Here is a 17,152-nt window from a genome sequence, read left to right as displayed (position 1 = left end):
CCTCAAAAGTAGGCGAAAGGGAAAATATTTTAAAATAAATTATAGTTATTTTTCAGTAAAAATAGTAGTTAAAAATATAATTTATACGAAACAAATTATCACAATAATTAAAAGAATTGTTATTATTTCTAAAGACTTTGAATTTGAACATATCATAATATTTCAACATTCATTATCAAATATATTGAAATTATTTTGGACAATAATATTCTATAATTATTCTTAAACTAATAAAAAGATATTAATTTTACACATAAAATTTGGGCTCAATATTCAATAAATCAAAATTCACAACCTTACGATTTAAGCTAAGGCTTCATGACATTTGAGTTTAAATTACAAAATTAACCTGAAAACGTTATTTATTTATAAAAGATTTTTTTTGTAATTTACCAATTAAATTGGTGTTAGTTAACCTATGGTACCATCAAACACTTAATTAAGAGTATATATAAATATATACTTATCATAATTATTTAGTAATATTTAGAAACGGGATAATTCATATATATAAACATATAAAATAATCCATAATATAATATAAAAATATGAAATTAAATAATAATAGTATATAAAAATAGAAAGTTATAAAAATAAGAAAAAAATAAGAAATATAAATATTAAAAAATTATACTATATAGAATATTACCTTATTAGATTCATTTAACTAAAATATTCTATTACTTTTTTTAATGGAAAGGAGGCCGAAGCCGATACATTAATGTTTCACTCGAGCATAGTATATCCCTATGAAGGTGACACTGGAGGGGAGACGAAAAGTAGTCAAGAGCTTTCCAGGAACCATCTAAGGGAGCAGTCATTTTTGCGATGAAGTCAGAAGCTACGTTTGCTTCTCTATAGATCTTTTGGGAAGCAACATACCATGCACGGTTGTAAAGGTCGGCGATAGTACAAACCAAAGCCAGAGGACTAGTCGGGGATGGAGGAGTGACAAGCTGGAAAGCATTATTACTATCCGTCTGAATAACGATACGTTCAAAACCATTTTGCCTTGCAAGTTGAAGTCCTTCAAGAATTCTCCACAGTTCAACTTCAAGGACCGTAGAGGTGTCGATGTCTTTGCAATAAGCAAACAAGCAATCACCAGTGTGGTCACGAAAGAGACCGTCGATAGAGCCTCGGCCAATGACGTTGGAGAGCGCACCATCCGTGTTCAGACAAACCATTCTATTACTTTGCTTGGTCCATTTAATTTAAATATAAGTTTATTAAAAGTTATATATATTGATAGAAAATTACATTATTATTTTTAGCTCAAGGGTTATTTTTGTCTTCGTAGTTGATTCAATTTATTATTTTTGCTCCCGTAGATTTTTGCATAAATTTAGCTTTCGAAGTTGTTTAATTGCATTAAAATTATTATTTAGGGTTTAAAGTTAAGAATTATGTTTTTTGGTTTCATGTTAGGTTTAGAGTTAGGTCTAAAGTCTAGGGTTTAGATTTTACGGTTTAGAACGATGCAATTAAATAAATTCAAGGGTTAAATTGATACGAAAAAATAAGACTGAAAATGATAAATTAGGTCTAGTATAGGTACAAAAGTAGCCCTTAAACCATTATTTGTTGATCAATTCAATTGGAATATAAAAGTTTACTCTTTAATTTACGTGACATATGATTTTTTTAAAGTATTTTAATTAAAGAAAATATCTTCTAAGTGTACATCGAAAAATAGATTTCATATTAAAGTTTTTTATCAACTGTCACACTTAGTGTCTCACACAGAACAATAAACACAATGTCAACGTTGATAAAATTTACCGCCATATAAGTTAATGTCTCTTATTTTTAATGGAAAGTGATTTGTTTGTAAGTTTGTAACATTTGATTATTAAGTGATCCACTTGACACTTTTTGAAATTCGATGATCAATTTGCAATTTTACTAATAATTAAGTGGCATGTTGTTCATTTTACCCTATCATTTGTCACTAATCACAACTATTGGAGCCAAATGCATGTAAAATTATACTAATCTAATTTAAAAATAATTTGATTTACAATTAAAGTGTTATGTTTATTTTTTAAATCAAAAGATAAAAAAAGTTAAAAAACCAGAAACTACAGCAACGAAGTATGTTCAACAGATCAAAGGACACGAACATTTCCTAGTTCAAATGGAACAGAAGAAATTACTTTAATCAGGTGGCAAATGTGTACTCCTCATTGGATAACCATTTCTTATTTACTCTAAACCTGGACACACTGAATCTCTTCCTTTTCCTTTGATAATTAACAAATTTTCTTTCCGTCTTTCTCATCAATGATTTATTAGATTAGAGCCATTGCAATACAACACAAGCCCTTTGTTTTCTCACTTAAGCTATATTCCAGGCCGAAATAACGAAGAGCACAAGTAGAATCAAGAGAAAAAAATGGCAAGCGGAGGAGGGTATGGGGACCCAAGCCAGAACATTGACTATGTCTTCAAGGTAGTTTTGATCGGTGACTCTGCTGTGGGAAAGTCTCAGATTCTTGCACGGTTTTCTAGAAATGAGTTCAGTTTAGATTCCAAGGCTACCATTGGAGTTGAGTTTCAGACGAGAACTCTTGTTATTGAACACAAGAGTGTCAAGGCTCAGATCTGGGACACTGCTGGTCAAGAACGGTACCTTTTTTTTTTACTTTTCATGAAGATTTGTTTATTTCCCCTTCTTTTTGGTGAAACCTTTCTGTTTTCTCATAGATCTGTAGTTTGTGGAATGAATTATAAGCTTGGAAAATGCTATCTGAAATATGTAGTCATAGTTTGTTTGTTAGATTTACTGTTCACTGACAAGATATTGTTGTATTTAGTTGTATAAATTGTTTGGAGGCAAAAAGATTTTCAATGTTTGATAAATGGATTATGTAATTACTGTTGCTTTTAACTTTTGACGGGCTGGATGGACTCTTACAAGGTGATCAGTTGTCAATAGGAACCTCAGTTCTATCTCAATGCTCTATTTGATCAGATGAAATTGTTTGGAAAACAAGGCCTTGTATTCAACTAGGTAAACAAGGCCTTGTATTCAACTAAGTTCTTGATTTCATCGCATTTGCAACAAATTGTGATGTAGACGTCGGAGATTTGAGCATGTGCGAATTCATATTTAAGTTTGTGATGTTGATAAGCAGGCTTGTGATCTCTGTCATCCTTGTTGAATTTGAGCCATTTTAGTTGCAAACTTGCAATCCGTCCTGATATTTGCAGTAGTAAATAAGTGGTCGATGACTCGATGGGATAGTCTTGACTTGGTCATCTTTTAAGCATTCAACCTCTTTGTAATGGTTAAAGCATATGAATCTAACTCTTGACGGTTAATGTTTAATAGGTTATATATAATTGGTTTTGGTACTGTTAATCTTGCTGGTTCCACCTAGGACAATTGTCATTTGAATTTGATTATGGGGAATTGGGGATTCTTTTGCCTTACGGTGATCCTGTTTGGATATACAAACCTATCCATTTGAGTTGACCAATACTTTCTGCCTAATTTTTTGGCTTCTTATGATATGCTATATTGAACAGATACAGAGCTGTTACAAGTGCATACTATAGGGGTGCTGTCGGGGCTATGCTGGTTTACGATATAACAAAACGCCAGACCTTTGATCACATTCCACGTTGGCTGGAAGAGTTGCGCAGCCATGCAGACAAGAACATTGTTATTATTCTGATTGGGAACAAATGTGACCTTGAAAACCAACGGGAGGTACCAACCGAGGATGCGAAAGAATTTGCTCAAAAGGAAGGACTGTTTTTTTTGGAGACCTCAGCTCTTGAAGCGACTAACGTGGAGACGGCCTTCATGACTGTTCTTACTGAGATCTTCAACATCGTGAACAAGAAGAACCTGGTTGCTGATGAGAATCAGGGAAACGGCAACCCCGCATCTCTAGCAGGCAAGAAGATCATCATTCCAGGTCCAGCACAGGAAATTCCAGCAAAGAGCAACATGTGCTGTAGATCATGAGTTAATTGGATCCGGCCTCCTATTGTCTGTCAGGTTATTTCTTTTACATTCTTAACAGCAAATTTTCAAGGGTTTGGTATATCTGTTTGTATATTTTACATTGCATTAGTCTAGTTTGCAAGTGCAGCTAAACTAATTGCATCTCTCAGATGGGCAATTAGAAAACCAAAGTTTGCTTCTGAGTTGCAGATTGTGTCAATGTTGTTTCTTGAAGTTATATATTCAGTCCAATTATCCTGCTAAAGTTGTTGTCTTTGAATTTTTCCCTTGGAACAAGAATATAAATTGCCTACCAGGTCCAATAATTGCAGCATGTTGTATTTGTATGAATTATGGAAAGCTCAGATCTGCTGAAATGACAGTCCGAAGAGGCAGTTCTGTAAGAATTACCAGTTCTGCCTGCATGTTAGGGATGTTAGCTGGTCAATGTTTATTATTTAAGTTCAAGTTAATTTCATTCTTGGATCTCTATGTATGATATATTTTTGAATTAAATGAGTCGATTTTACAAAATAGATATTAATTTTAAATTCAAAATCACTCATGACCAAGATAATCACCTGGTTTGTTAGTAGATTGGTAATAGTGTTTGTATTCTTGATTGACTTTCTTTTTACTAAACACTATATGGATAATAACACGATTTATTACTATGTTTAATTTTTAAAAAATATTTTTTAAATTGTTCAATTTTATTGAAATCTATAATCTGATCTTAGTGGCTTGTTTTAGAATTAACATCAATTTATTTGAGTGTGGTTGGGAAGCCACAAAATAATTAGATTTTAGTATAATTGCTGGTAATTAATTATACCGATAATGGAACACTTCAATTTTACTATTCAACTTTTAAGCAAGGGCTGTAAAGAAAAAAAACTTTTAAATAAGGGGGAATTTGAGTAATTATGCTCGAAATCAGTCATAATGATTTAATAATATAATCAACGGGAATTTATTAATAAAAATATAGATAATTAATCGAATTTAATATTACACAATTAAAAGTAGGATAAACTATGTGAATAGTCTCTTATGTTTTCGGTATTATCAACTTTAGTCACCAATTTAAAAATCAAGGGTAAATGATCTCTAATGTTATTGATCTGTTCGATTTAAGTCCATCCGCCGTTAACCGTTAACGAAAGTGACAATTAAAAATTAAAAAAAATCAAAACTCAAACCCACGTGTTTTCTTATTCTTCTTAACGTTCCAAGTTAGAAAAAATCTGAAACAATAGAATTGTAAGCTTAGGTGAAGAAAGCATCGGAGTAGGTAGCGATCGAGCATCAACCATATCCACTCGTTCTAACAATTCTCTTATATATTTACGTCGACTTAATATAAGAGTACCATCAGAGCGTTTCACCTCATGGCCAAGAAAAAAACTCAATTCACTGAGTTCTTTCAACGAAAATTCCAATCCCAACATACGCACAACATCCTCAACCAAAGCATCATCACTCCCGGTGGTGTCATCAATGTAAACAAGAATAAACACACAACTATCACACTCCTGTCGAACAAACAAAGAAGATTCAGATTGAGTCCCAACAAAACCAATACTAAATAAAAAAGAACGAAGTTTAGAGTATCAGTTCCGAGAAGTTTGCTTCAATCCATAAAGCGCTTTTTCCAACTTGCACACTAATCGTTCACCATCGGAAGACACTTATTTAAAGCTTGGAAGTTGCACCATAAACACCTCCTCAATGAACTCACTATTAAAAAAACATTATTTACATCAACTTGACGAAGTTTCCCATTATTTTGAACTTCCAAAGATAAAATAACATAAATCGTTGAAGATTTCACTAGCAGACAGAAAGTATCATGAAAATCATGTCCCGGAACTAGAGAAAATCCTTTAATAACAAGCCTCGCTTTATAGCGAGCAACTGAACCATCAGGATTCCGTTTAATTTGAAAAAACTACTTGCACCCTATCGCAACCCGATCTTTAAGTAACGAAACAAATTTCCACGTGCCATTGTTGAGCAACGCCTCATATTCAGAAAAAAAAAATCAGCTTCTTTCCACTGAGGTGATGCGAGAGCTTGATAGACAGTCACAGGTTTGGCTTCACTTCGACCTACATTACATGAAAGAGCTTACGTTTGAAGATCCCTCGTTTGTTTCTAGTAACCATACGATGAGTATTCTCAGTCAAAAGAATTCTCAATAATACTCACAACATTAGAACCAGGACCCAAAGTAGATATAGGGACAGCAGCATCGGGGGCAGAACTGATCATCACACTGCCCTGCGAACATCCCACAGCACTTGCACTTGGTACACCTGGCACATACTGAAGATCATTTGGCTGTTCAGCAACACAAGGCACAAAATTGGAGGCACCAGGCCCAGCATTTAATGGTTCAAAATTCGGGACTTTTGGACTCCCACATGCCTGCCCATGCAACGCAACATCACCACCAAGTGTAGTGGAAACATCACGCAAGTGTTCACTAGGTAGATTATTAGCAAAGCCATGCAAAGCTTCATCAGGACCAACATTTAATGGTTCAAAATTCATGAAATTTGGACTCCCACAAGCCTGCCCATGCAACGCCACGTCATCACCAAGTGTAGTGGACATATTACGTGATGGATCACTAGGTTGCTTATTGGCAAAATCATCAAAGCTTCATTGCACGCAACACGACGACCAACGAACCCCACCACCACATGATCCGAGGAGGAACCTCCATTGACATCCCCAGAATTTAAAACTTGCATAGCACCAGGGACAACAAACAGATCAGCACTCAACGAGGAAGACACTTGAGTAGCAACTTGATCACTTTTAGATGAGCTAAACAGAAATACTAACTCATCAAACACAATCGGGACATAAACACACGACCATCTTCTGCTAAACAATGATAACCTTTGTGTTGCAGACTATGACCGAGGAAAGTACATAGTTACAAACGAAAATTGAATTTGTGAGATAAAAATGATCGCAAGCAAGGAAAGCACCGGCATCCAAACACTCGTAAACGATGATAGCTAGGCTCCTTCACAAATACTTTCTCAAACAGAGAAATGCCACCCAACACCTTGGTAGGTAACCTATTAATCAAATGAGTAGTCGTTACCACCGCATAGGACCAAAACTTCAAAGGTATCGAAGCTTGGGCCAACAACGTTAGAGTCATATCAATAACATAACAATGTTTCCGTTCCACAACACCATTTTTTTGAGACGTATGAGGACACTGACTCGATGAAGCATACCACCATCTTGAAGCACTTTAGACAACGAACGAAATTTATTACCCCAATCACTTTACATTTCTTTAATGCTCACACCAAACTGAGTATACCATCTTTTGAAACTGAAGAAAAGAGCTCAACGCTTGAGATTTATCACACAACAAATATGCCAAAACATGTTGAGAGAAAGCATCCACAAACAAAACATAGTATTGAAAGCCATTAGTCGAAACATGAGGGGGACCCCAAGATCCGTAAAAACTAATTGGAATGGAGAATTATACGTTGATTGAGAATCTTCAAACGGTAATCAATGATTCTTTCCCATTTGGCAAGCAACACAAACATATTTATTGAAACCATTAGTGATGTAAATATTACATGAAGTGCTCACTTTAAGAAAAACATCATGTAATACTCCAAAAATTTGATTAGTGACCAAAATGAATAAAAAGGAAGTTTGGCGGCTAAAGTATAAATTTGGAAAAGTTTCAGAACCAAAATTGTAATTTTTCCAAATAGATATTTTATCACATAAATGAATAGTTTACCCAAATAATGATGTTTTTGTGTCACTCGTATTTTTTATATGAAATTTGTATTAAAAGTTATAAATCGATTAAGTCTGAGAAAAATTCAGATAATTGGATCGAATCGAATAATTGTGATATTTTGAAGGATCATAAGATAAGGTTAATAAAGTAATTTCCATGCCTTAAAATGATAAGATTTAATATGGACAATTGGATTTAAGTTGATTTCCATGTTAAATCTTAGCCACTAGATTAAAAAGGATAAGTTGAAATTTTGGAACTTTAAAGGGCAAAGTTGGTAACTACTAACTCCATTGTTTAATTTCAGCCCTTGAATGATAAATTTGACATATGGCATGATTAGGATCATTTGATCTTAAGGTTAAAGTGATCATTTTGGATTAAAATGAATTTTAAATTCATTTAGGTTATAAAAATCCAAAAAGGACTAAAAAGAAAAAAATTTCAAGATTTCTCCATTTTTATGTGTTGTTGCTGTGATCTTTCTAAAGCACCTAGGTAATTTTTTTATTTGATTTTCAAACCTTTTTTTTTGGATTTAAGTTTAAGACATGAAATACAATTTTATCATTCATTGAATTATCTTTCATTTGGTGTAATTTGTTCATGTTGTTCATGCTTGTAACCCTAAATTTATGAAAAGGGTGGATGAAGATAATGATGGAATTTGATGTTTCAGCTTGAAAATGATGAAACAAGTGTTGTGATGTTAATTTCATGCTTTAAATGATGAAAAATCTATTAGTTTTCCTTTAGGGATCAATCCAAAAGGAGATGAAAGTTAAGGGGTTGATGTTTTGAATTGATTTTTATGTTAGATATGATGATAATATTATGTTGTATGTCTGAGTATGTTTATTCAAGCTTGGAAATGAGAAAGAATGGTTGAATCTTAATAGTGACTAAAATGACACTTTAAAAAAGTTTGAGAATTATATTCTAAGCTTGAAATTGATGAAGGTTATGGTAGAAAATTCAATACATGCTTGTGTTGTTTGGAGCTTGAAATCACTTTGGATGGTGATGGACTGTATTCGTTCATATGGGTTTCTTAAGGAAAAAATTATGAAAAAAATTCAAGTGACTTATTTATGATATTTTTATATTTCAAGGATTAATTTAGTGATTAATCATTGAATTTAGACTTGAAGTGTGAAATTTCTATTATTAGTCCTTAAAGCCTGAAAGAGAAAAATAAGGGTTTAAGATGAAATTATGATTTTAAAGGTGAATTTGAGTAAGTTAAGGTGGAAATGAAGTGTAGGAAACATTGTAATTACAATATTGCATTGGAATATTTTTTTATAAATTTTTCCTATCCCATATGTTTATGGGTTGGATGGATACTAACATGTGATTTTGATTATTCGTGTTACATGTTTGATATATTTATAGACATAAATCAAAATCAAGATCAAACTAACAACAAAAGAAAGAAAAAGGATCGAGCTTAAAGCTTAGTGAGACTTAAATATTGACTTGTATAAAAATGTCAAGGCGAGTGTAATGCATACATAACATGATATATGGATGTTTTATACATCATTAGAAAGACTTACGATGAGTCTACTTTACTTATATTTGCATGATTTAAATTTAGATATTAAAAGAGATTTAGATGAAGTAAAACTCTCTCGAAATTCCCCTATAAATACTAAGCAAACCTATCCGTTTTTTTAACATCTCAGAATTCAAGAAGTTTTCTTCTCTTAAAAAATATTTTCTCTCATTCTTAGAAAATATTATTTTCTCCCTTAGTTTTTCCGGTGATAGTTGAAGGTAAGGAAAGTTCTTGATCTCTGTTGTTGTGCTACTGTAGTTGATCATCAAGTTGTTGTATCCTAGGACACAGACGACCAAAAGATCTCGAGCACCAAAGAGTGGATGAAAATCTGTCTTAAGGAAACTGTGTAGAGACATGCCTCAACTGATTCATATCACAAGAACAAATATAAAGATTATCTTATTTCCTTTTGATTCTCTTTAATTTATAAAGAATTTGATTCTTTCTTTTACTTTTTCTCAGGTTCTATTATTGTCTCGGATTGTTACTCTTGGATAACAAGAAATGCTAAAATCGTCGAGCCCCAACTGGTTCTGCAACACTTGCCGAAGTCATCTAATATTTGTAAATATTGTGTGTGCGCAAATTACTAGATTTATCGGTAATAATATCCCTCCGATAAGTTGGAGAAGATATGCTTAGGACGCAAAAATAACCTTGTTCTAGGTAGAGTTCATCGTTACTTCGAATTCAGACTCCAACCACGTCATTCTTACTCGATAGCCCTCCATGACATTTCAAGGCGACAACTTTCCCAAAATTTGATACACCAACGCTGAGGGGTCGTACATGTTCTGCTTCACGACCGAGTCTCCATTGATAGGAACATTGAGTTGGTAAGCGATGTCTTGAAAGGTAATTGTCGCTTCACTACTCAGGAAATGGAAAATGTGCCTCTCGGGCTGCTAACGTTCGATTAGAGCCTTGATCAACGCCGGGTGCACCTTGAAGCCACGTAGAAATATGGTTGGATAAAGACCAAATTGTTGAAGATATATTAACATTCGTTTAGGCAGATCTTTCAAAGTCATCCCGCGCTGACGAATACTTCCTTCTCCTTCCGGTGGGACTTCGATCGATGAAACATGAACATTGTCAAGGTGCAATATCTCTACTTGGGAAGCCATTTTTTGGGATTTTTTTCTTAATTGTTTTTGGATTTAGCGTTTGATGAGAAAGCAAAACCCGAAACCCCTATTTATACCCAAATTCCATCGGCTCGAGGTGACGAGTTGCATATGATAGTTGACAAAAGGCTAGAAACGACTATTCTTTTTTGAATTCAAAGGGATCATCACTTCGAGGTCACGAGTCTCCCTTTTTTTTAATTTTCTAAATTAATTTTTTAATAAAAAAATATTTCTTTCATCATGTCGAGGTGACGAATCCCAATAAAATCAATAATTTAATAATCCACGTGGGACCCACCCATCTGGGTTTATTAAAAAAATATATTTAATAAAACCCGTCACCTCGAGATGGCGAGTTCAATGTGAACTATAGAGAATGTAGTAGTTCCCAAAATAATTTTTATGTTAACTCAATAACCTAAGTAATTAACCCGCCTGGGGTATTGGGTCAAAAAAACCTCAAGTGGAAGGAAGCTGTAAGACCACTAAGGGTGTGTTTGGTTAGGGAAATGTGAGATTCCCATGGGAATAGAATTCACATTCCCCGTTTGGTTGGCCGGGAATGTCATTTCCGGTAATCTTACATTACCAATAGTGGATTTTTTGGGGTATATTACCGGGATGTCATTACCTCTCTTTTCTTAGGTATTGTTGGATTACCTGCGTTTTGGACTAAAATGCCCTTTCAAAAATATCATTATTCTATCATTGAATAATAAAAATTCTACGAATTGCAAATTACATATTTATCCTTAAACTATTTTAGATTTATAAAAAAAGTCTATAATTAAAATTTTATATGAAGTTTAGGGGTTAAAACAAAATTTTACCCTTTCATTTAACCTTTTTATATTTTCAATTTTGTAAAAAAAATATATAAATTTTATGAATTTAAATTTTTTAAAGAAAATATATAAATATTTTCCAACTTGTAATAAGGACAATTTGGTCAAATATACATTCCAATAATCTTTTATTCCTTTAACTAAACACGATAATCTTACATTCATGCTAAACCAACCAAACACAAAATACAACATTCCCAGTAATCTTATTCCCTGATAATCTTTTATTCCCACTGGTAATCTTTTATTCCCACTGATAATCTTACATTCCATGAACCAAACGCACCCTAAAGGACTAGCTGAGCTTGAAGAGCATAGCATTGGTACTTTCATTACTTTATTTGTTATTATTTTAGTGTCTATTTTGTTATATAATTATTTTATTTATTATTATGCTTTAGTAATATTTAACAAACTACTAATTGCATCATTTTTTTCTCTCTCTAAATCAGATTAGTATCAAACCCCAGAGCATTGGAGATTTGTTCATGGAATTGATTTTCCCTAGTGAAGATACTAATTTTTTTACCCATATTATTATTATTATTATTATTATTATTATTATTATTATTATTATTATTATTATTATTATCATTATTATTATTATTATTAAATATATATTAAATAAATCTATATAAATAAATAATTACAGACCAATTACAACTGGACCGGCCCAGTTACAAACAAACCAGAACCGGTCCAGATTAAACCAGAAACCCTAAACATCTGGGGTTCCAGTTAGGGTTTCCTAACCCTAATTATCTCAGCCGCCATCTTCAATTCCAGCCGTTGGATCTGGTTTGATCCAACGGTCCACAGTTTGCCAGAGGAAACCCTAGGGTATCTATACCCTAGGGACACGTCCCAGCGCCGCCGCTGCTGCTTCCAGAAGCCTTCACCGCCACACCAACGTTCCAGCCTCCACCATGTCTGCCAAAGAGTCCAGAAGGCCGGCCGTAGCCGCACACGTCTCCCCCAAATGGTGAGTCACCACTGGGAGTCCGGTGACTCACCAAAGGGCATTCTTCGAAACGGAGAGGAAGAAAGGAGAGGAAGACAGAGGGAGAGATACAAAGAAACAGAAAAGAAAGAAAAGAAAAAGAAAGAAGAGAAACTTACTGTCATCGGAGAACCCCAACCGCCACCGGATCTCGCCAGAACCTTCGAAACGCCGAAGGTATTTTTGTAGATTCGCTCCGATTCAGAGCTTTTTAAGGGAAGAGAACACCGGGACCGTCCTTAGGACGGTCCGATCTATCCAATAGTATAAAAATAAAATTTTCCGGCCACCGGATGCGGTGGCCGGCGGTGACAGTCACGGCGGCAGACGGTTGCCGTCCGGTGACCGGCTTTCCTCCGGTGAGGGAAGCTAGAGAGAGGGGAGAGCTTTGTTCATTCTCTCTCAGTTAGAAAGAGAATGAAAATTGAAAAATGAAAGAGATGGCCCGAAGGGCCGGCTGTCTTGGGCATTAAATAGCCCTTCCCAAACGACGTCGTTTTGGGGAGGGCTATTCGTGTAATTAAAGAATAGTTAAATCATTTCCGCAGCCATCTAAACTTGTAAACTTTATATTTTAGTCACTAAATCGAATTTATAATAATTTTAATTCAGTCTTCGAATTTCAATTTTATTCATTTTAGTCCTTTATATTAAAATAATATATTTAGGATAAATAACAGATTTAATCCCTTAATTTTAATAAATAAATATTTTAATCCTTAGTTTATATTTTTAATTTATTTTATTATAATATCCGAATTTTAGATAATTTTATTTTAGTCACTAAATTATTAAATAAGAAAATAGCATGTTTAATCCCTATAATTTTGGTTAATTATGAATTAGATTTTAATTTTATTTTTACTGTAATTTAGTCAGTTATTTTATATGTTTTCATTTTCTTATTTATTGTTTTTAAATATATTGTTTTAGTAGTATGTTTATTATATGAATAAATATTTTTATATATTCATATATATATAATAAATAGTAATTTTTAAATATTTATTTTAATATCGAAGAAAAGGACAGTCTTAAAACAACTGGATGTCCTATTCTGATGTTTTAAAATTAAAAATTAAACAATATTATTTAAAATTTATCAATATCAAAGAAAAGAGCTGTCTTAAGGCACCTAGAAGTTCTTTTCTGATATTTTTAAATAAATAAATATTTTTTTATATAATTTTGAAATAATAAGATTATAAATTAAATATATTTTTGAATTTTTAAATTTTAATAATAAGAGACAATTTATAATTAAAAAGTACCAATTTTGGGCGTTGTAGGGGTGCTAATCCTTCCCTAAACGTAACCGACCACGAATCCCTTTTTATTAAAAAGAACGAATTTTTGATTATAAAACGCAGATCAGTTCATTTTTTATTAGTGTTTTCTTAAAACTCTTTTAAAGAATAATTTTTAGGTATTCGACCTACCTAACCCAAAAGGCCGATGGCGACTCCCAAATTATTTATTTTCAAAATTATTTATTCACATTAATTTTCCCTCCAAATTTAATATTTCGTGCCTGGACGAAAACCGGTTACGACAGCTTGGCGACTCCGCTGGGGACTGGTCAAACTTTTAAAAATCAATTATAAATTGTCTCTATTAATTAAAAATTAAAATTTATATATTTAATTTCTTCTTTTTTTTTATATATATTTACTTATTATTTTCATAATATTTATATGTTTTATTTGCAAGTATTTTATTTCATTATTTATTTTTCTGTCAAAGGTTTGAGCATTTCTCCTCACACACAACACTTGCATTGCATAACATAAAGCTCTATAATTGAGTTGTCCCTTTTAAGTGGGAGTGAAAGCGACGTCTTCGTGAGAATTTATTCTCCGTGTCAGACCTAGCAAGTAACTTCCGGGGTTCATATGCTCTATGTCTTCGTGAGAATTTATTCTCCGTGTCAGGCATAGAGAAATGTATCCCCTCGAATTGAACTCGATCCACTTTAGTCTGTGATGGACTAGGATTGAGGGTTAGCAACCCAAGGGGGCACTAACAAGGACAATTCGGGTACCTTTATTCTTAGATCTGAAACCTTGCATATAAAGAACCTTAGAAACTCTTCCGATCAGAAGTCATGCCAAAATTTTATCCAAAATAGGTATACACACAGGAGAAATGAATTCTGACTTTCCTGTTAATTTATTGTTTAAATTACATGTTTATTTAAATTATTTAAATTTAGAAAGGCATGTTTAAATAAAGAATATTTATGTAAATGTTATTATTAAATTTCTTTATTATGTAAACTAATTTATTTTCTTTTTGTGTGTTCTTTATTTTTCTGTTTGCATTGCATCATACAGGATAAAAGACATTGATCCTTGTGTTAATTGTCTCATTGGAAAGCCTTCATCTATGGATAAAAAGTGTTCAAATCAAGTAATTCTAAACTCAGAAGTAAGACAGTGGGCTGAGGACTTACAAAGACAAGAAGGAGATAGTCTGCAGGATGATTATGTATCTGACTTGGCCAGTTATGCTCCAGTTTCACTAAAAAGAAATGATATGCAAGATTTGCGAAGCATTTGGGAAAGTTGGGATTCAAACAAAAAATTGCAGTTTTATCAGACGTACGGAGACATCCCATATTTGCTCTATGTAGAAGTTGATGATGAATTACTCCGAGCCCTAATTCAATTCTGGAATCCAGGGTACAATTGCTTCACTCTCAATAAAGAAGATTTGGTCCCTACTATTGAAGAATACACAACTTTGCTACATATAGATGGGGTTTTGGAGAATCGAATCTATTCAAAGTCAATTAAAACTCAACCCTTTCGAGTTAAATTAGCAAAGATTGCTAGGGTACGAGAAGAATGGGTGGCATCCCGTACAAAACAAAAAGGCGAAAGCGAAGGCATTGCTTGGACCAACATTAGTGAAATTATTCAGAGCCATCCAGATTATAAAGTACGATTCGATTTATTTGCTCTGGTATATATGGTATGGTCATCTTCCCAAAAGTATTGGGATATGTTGAAGCTGCAGTGGTAGATTTGTTTGAACAGCTACCGAAAAAGATTAATTATGTTTCTGCAATCCTAGCGAGACCTTCAGATCGTTAAATGCTTGTAGAAGGCTAGGAGGTGGACGATTCTTAGGGTGTACCCAGTTGTTATATGTTTGGATCCGTAGTCATTTCTGGAGGACAGAAAAGGTTTCATACCGACGCTTTAATACGGATTATTCACCATTAAAAGAATTTCTGGAGCAGGAATGGCCGAAAGAAATTAAGAAGGATATGTGGATTAATGCCTTTAGAAATCTGCAAAGCAATGACATTGTTTGGCGAGCCCCGTGGCAAATACAAAGGGAATTTATTTACAAATGTGGAGATTATAACTGGATAATGCTGCTCGGATTATGGGGAGGAATTGGATATGCACCACTTCTGGTTATAAGACAGTATGAAGGTCGTCAATTTGTACCTATCACTGCTGGATTACAGTCATCTGAGTTCGCATTCCACAGCAAAAATTATAAAAGAAACATCATGGAAGCCGTTACAGCTTGGAAAACAACTTTTTGTATCCGAGCTAAAGCAGCAAAAGAAATGCTAACTCCTGATTATGAAGAATGGAATCTGTCAGAAAAAATGAAAATATTCCTCTACCAGATCAAAATGAGGATATCTCTATGGAAGATCGCATTAAGGTGGTTCCATCAGAGATTGAAATCTTGAGAGTTGAGTTTGAAGCAGAAAGAGAAGGCTGGTCGAAAGAGTTAGAGCAAATGAGACAAGATAAAGCTATGTTGGGGGTTGACATTGACTTTCATTCATCACAATGTGCAATGTTGAGAAAAGATAAAGAAAAAGGTGAGGATGAATACAGAGCCTTACAGAAAAATTACCAGGAGTTATATAAATCCCGAAAAGCATCAGGACCCAGCCAATCGACGGTACAGATGACCAGAGAATTGGATATCGAGAAAAGACGAGTTGAAGATCTGAAAGGAAAGAATAGCCGTCTACTCAAAAACCTTGAGAAAGGAAAGCAAAAAATGGAAGATTTTGAGGTCGACAGAAGAGAGCGAATTATAAAACACAAGGCTGAACACCGCGAGATCATGATTGAAATGCATAGAGAAAGGGATCGAGCCAAAGATTTAGAAGAGATGAAGAATGACATCTTTAATAAGTTTGAAGGTGAGAAAAATAGCATGTTCAAGGGATTTGAATCTGAAATGAACCAGTTGATTGCTGAACTTGAAGTCAGAGGCCAAAAGATGGAAGAATCCAATATTGAAAAGGAAAAATGGGAATTAGAAAGAAAAAATTTCAACACCAGACTTGAGGTAGAGCAAGAAGTGGCTAGAAATTGGATGCAAAGATGAAGAAACAAAGATGTTCAAATCCAGAAGCTTAATCAAAGAACGCAAGAAGCACGAACAAAACTTGAAGAAGATCTGGATCAGTCTAGAAATAAAAACTCAGAGTTTAATGCTTACATTTTGCAACTTGAGGAATCGTTGTTTCAAGAAAAGGTTCGGCTAGGACCTAATGATCTCAAAGAAAGTAATGAAGAAAATGCTTCACTGCGAAGACGCATTAGAGATCTTGAAAAAATTCTGCACAATTGTCAAGTCAGAATCACTGAGTTAGAGCAAACTCTTGAAGGGACGAATGAACAATGGCAAAAGTCAACTGAGTTCTATGTCGAAAGAAGTGAAGAAAGAAGCAATATGGTGTTCGAGGCCATGGTACAAATGAGCGATGTTGTTAGATATGTTGGGGAACTAGCTGTTGAAGCCAAAATAATTGAGCATCATGTTGATCCAGTTTCTAAGTGTGGAAAGAAGGTTTTATGGTTAATGAAAGAAATTATAGAGCTTAA

The 17,152-nt window shown here is 33.7% G+C and overlaps 2 protein-coding genes across 2 annotated transcripts; one reads left to right on the top strand and one right to left on the bottom strand.

The window, feature by feature from the left end:
* Positions 1 to 689: 689 nt before the first annotated feature.
* On the bottom strand, positions 690 to 1,187 carry LOC120196141. The gene has a single exon (XM_039198022.1). The coding sequence runs from the start codon at positions 1,185 to 1,187 to the stop codon at positions 690 to 692; it is 498 nt and encodes a 165-aa protein (XP_039053953.1).
* Positions 1,188 to 2,297: 1,110 nt separating this feature from the next.
* Positions 2,298 to 4,286, top strand: LOC120196334 (ras-related protein Rab11A-like). The gene is made up of 2 exons (XM_039198159.1): positions 2,298 to 2,628; positions 3,532 to 4,286. The coding sequence occupies exons 1-2, from the start codon at positions 2,396 to 2,398 to the stop codon at positions 3,974 to 3,976; spliced, it is 678 nt and encodes a 225-aa protein (XP_039054090.1). The 5' UTR covers positions 2,298 to 2,395; the 3' UTR covers positions 3,977 to 4,286.
* The last annotated feature ends 12,866 nt before the right edge of the window (positions 4,287 to 17,152 follow it).

Source organism: Hibiscus syriacus, unplaced genomic scaffold (genome assembly GCF_006381635.1).
Source record: "Hibiscus syriacus cultivar Baekdansim isolate YM2019G1 unplaced genomic scaffold, ASM638163v2 tig00004630_pilon, whole genome shotgun sequence".
In the NCBI taxonomy this organism is placed as follows: domain Eukaryota; kingdom Viridiplantae; phylum Streptophyta; class Magnoliopsida; order Malvales; family Malvaceae; genus Hibiscus; species Hibiscus syriacus.
Note: the sequence above shows the minus strand (reverse complement) of the source record. Positions and strands in the feature narration are given on the sequence as shown.

What these genes read in the sequence shown, in the direction of transcription:
- LOC120196141 (XM_039198022.1), bottom strand. Translation starts at nt 1,187, where the DNA reads ATGGTTTGTCTGAACACGGATGGTGCGCTCTCCAACGTCATTGGCCGA.
- LOC120196334 (XM_039198159.1), top strand. Translation starts at nt 2,396, where the DNA reads ATGGCAAGCGGAGGAGGGTATGGGGACCCAAGCCAGAACATTGACTAT. An exon ending in GACACTGCTGGTCAAGAACG is followed by an intron (nt 2,629 to 3,531) that starts GTACCTTTTTTT and finishes TATATTGAACAG; the next exon opens with ATACAGAGCTGTTACAAGTG.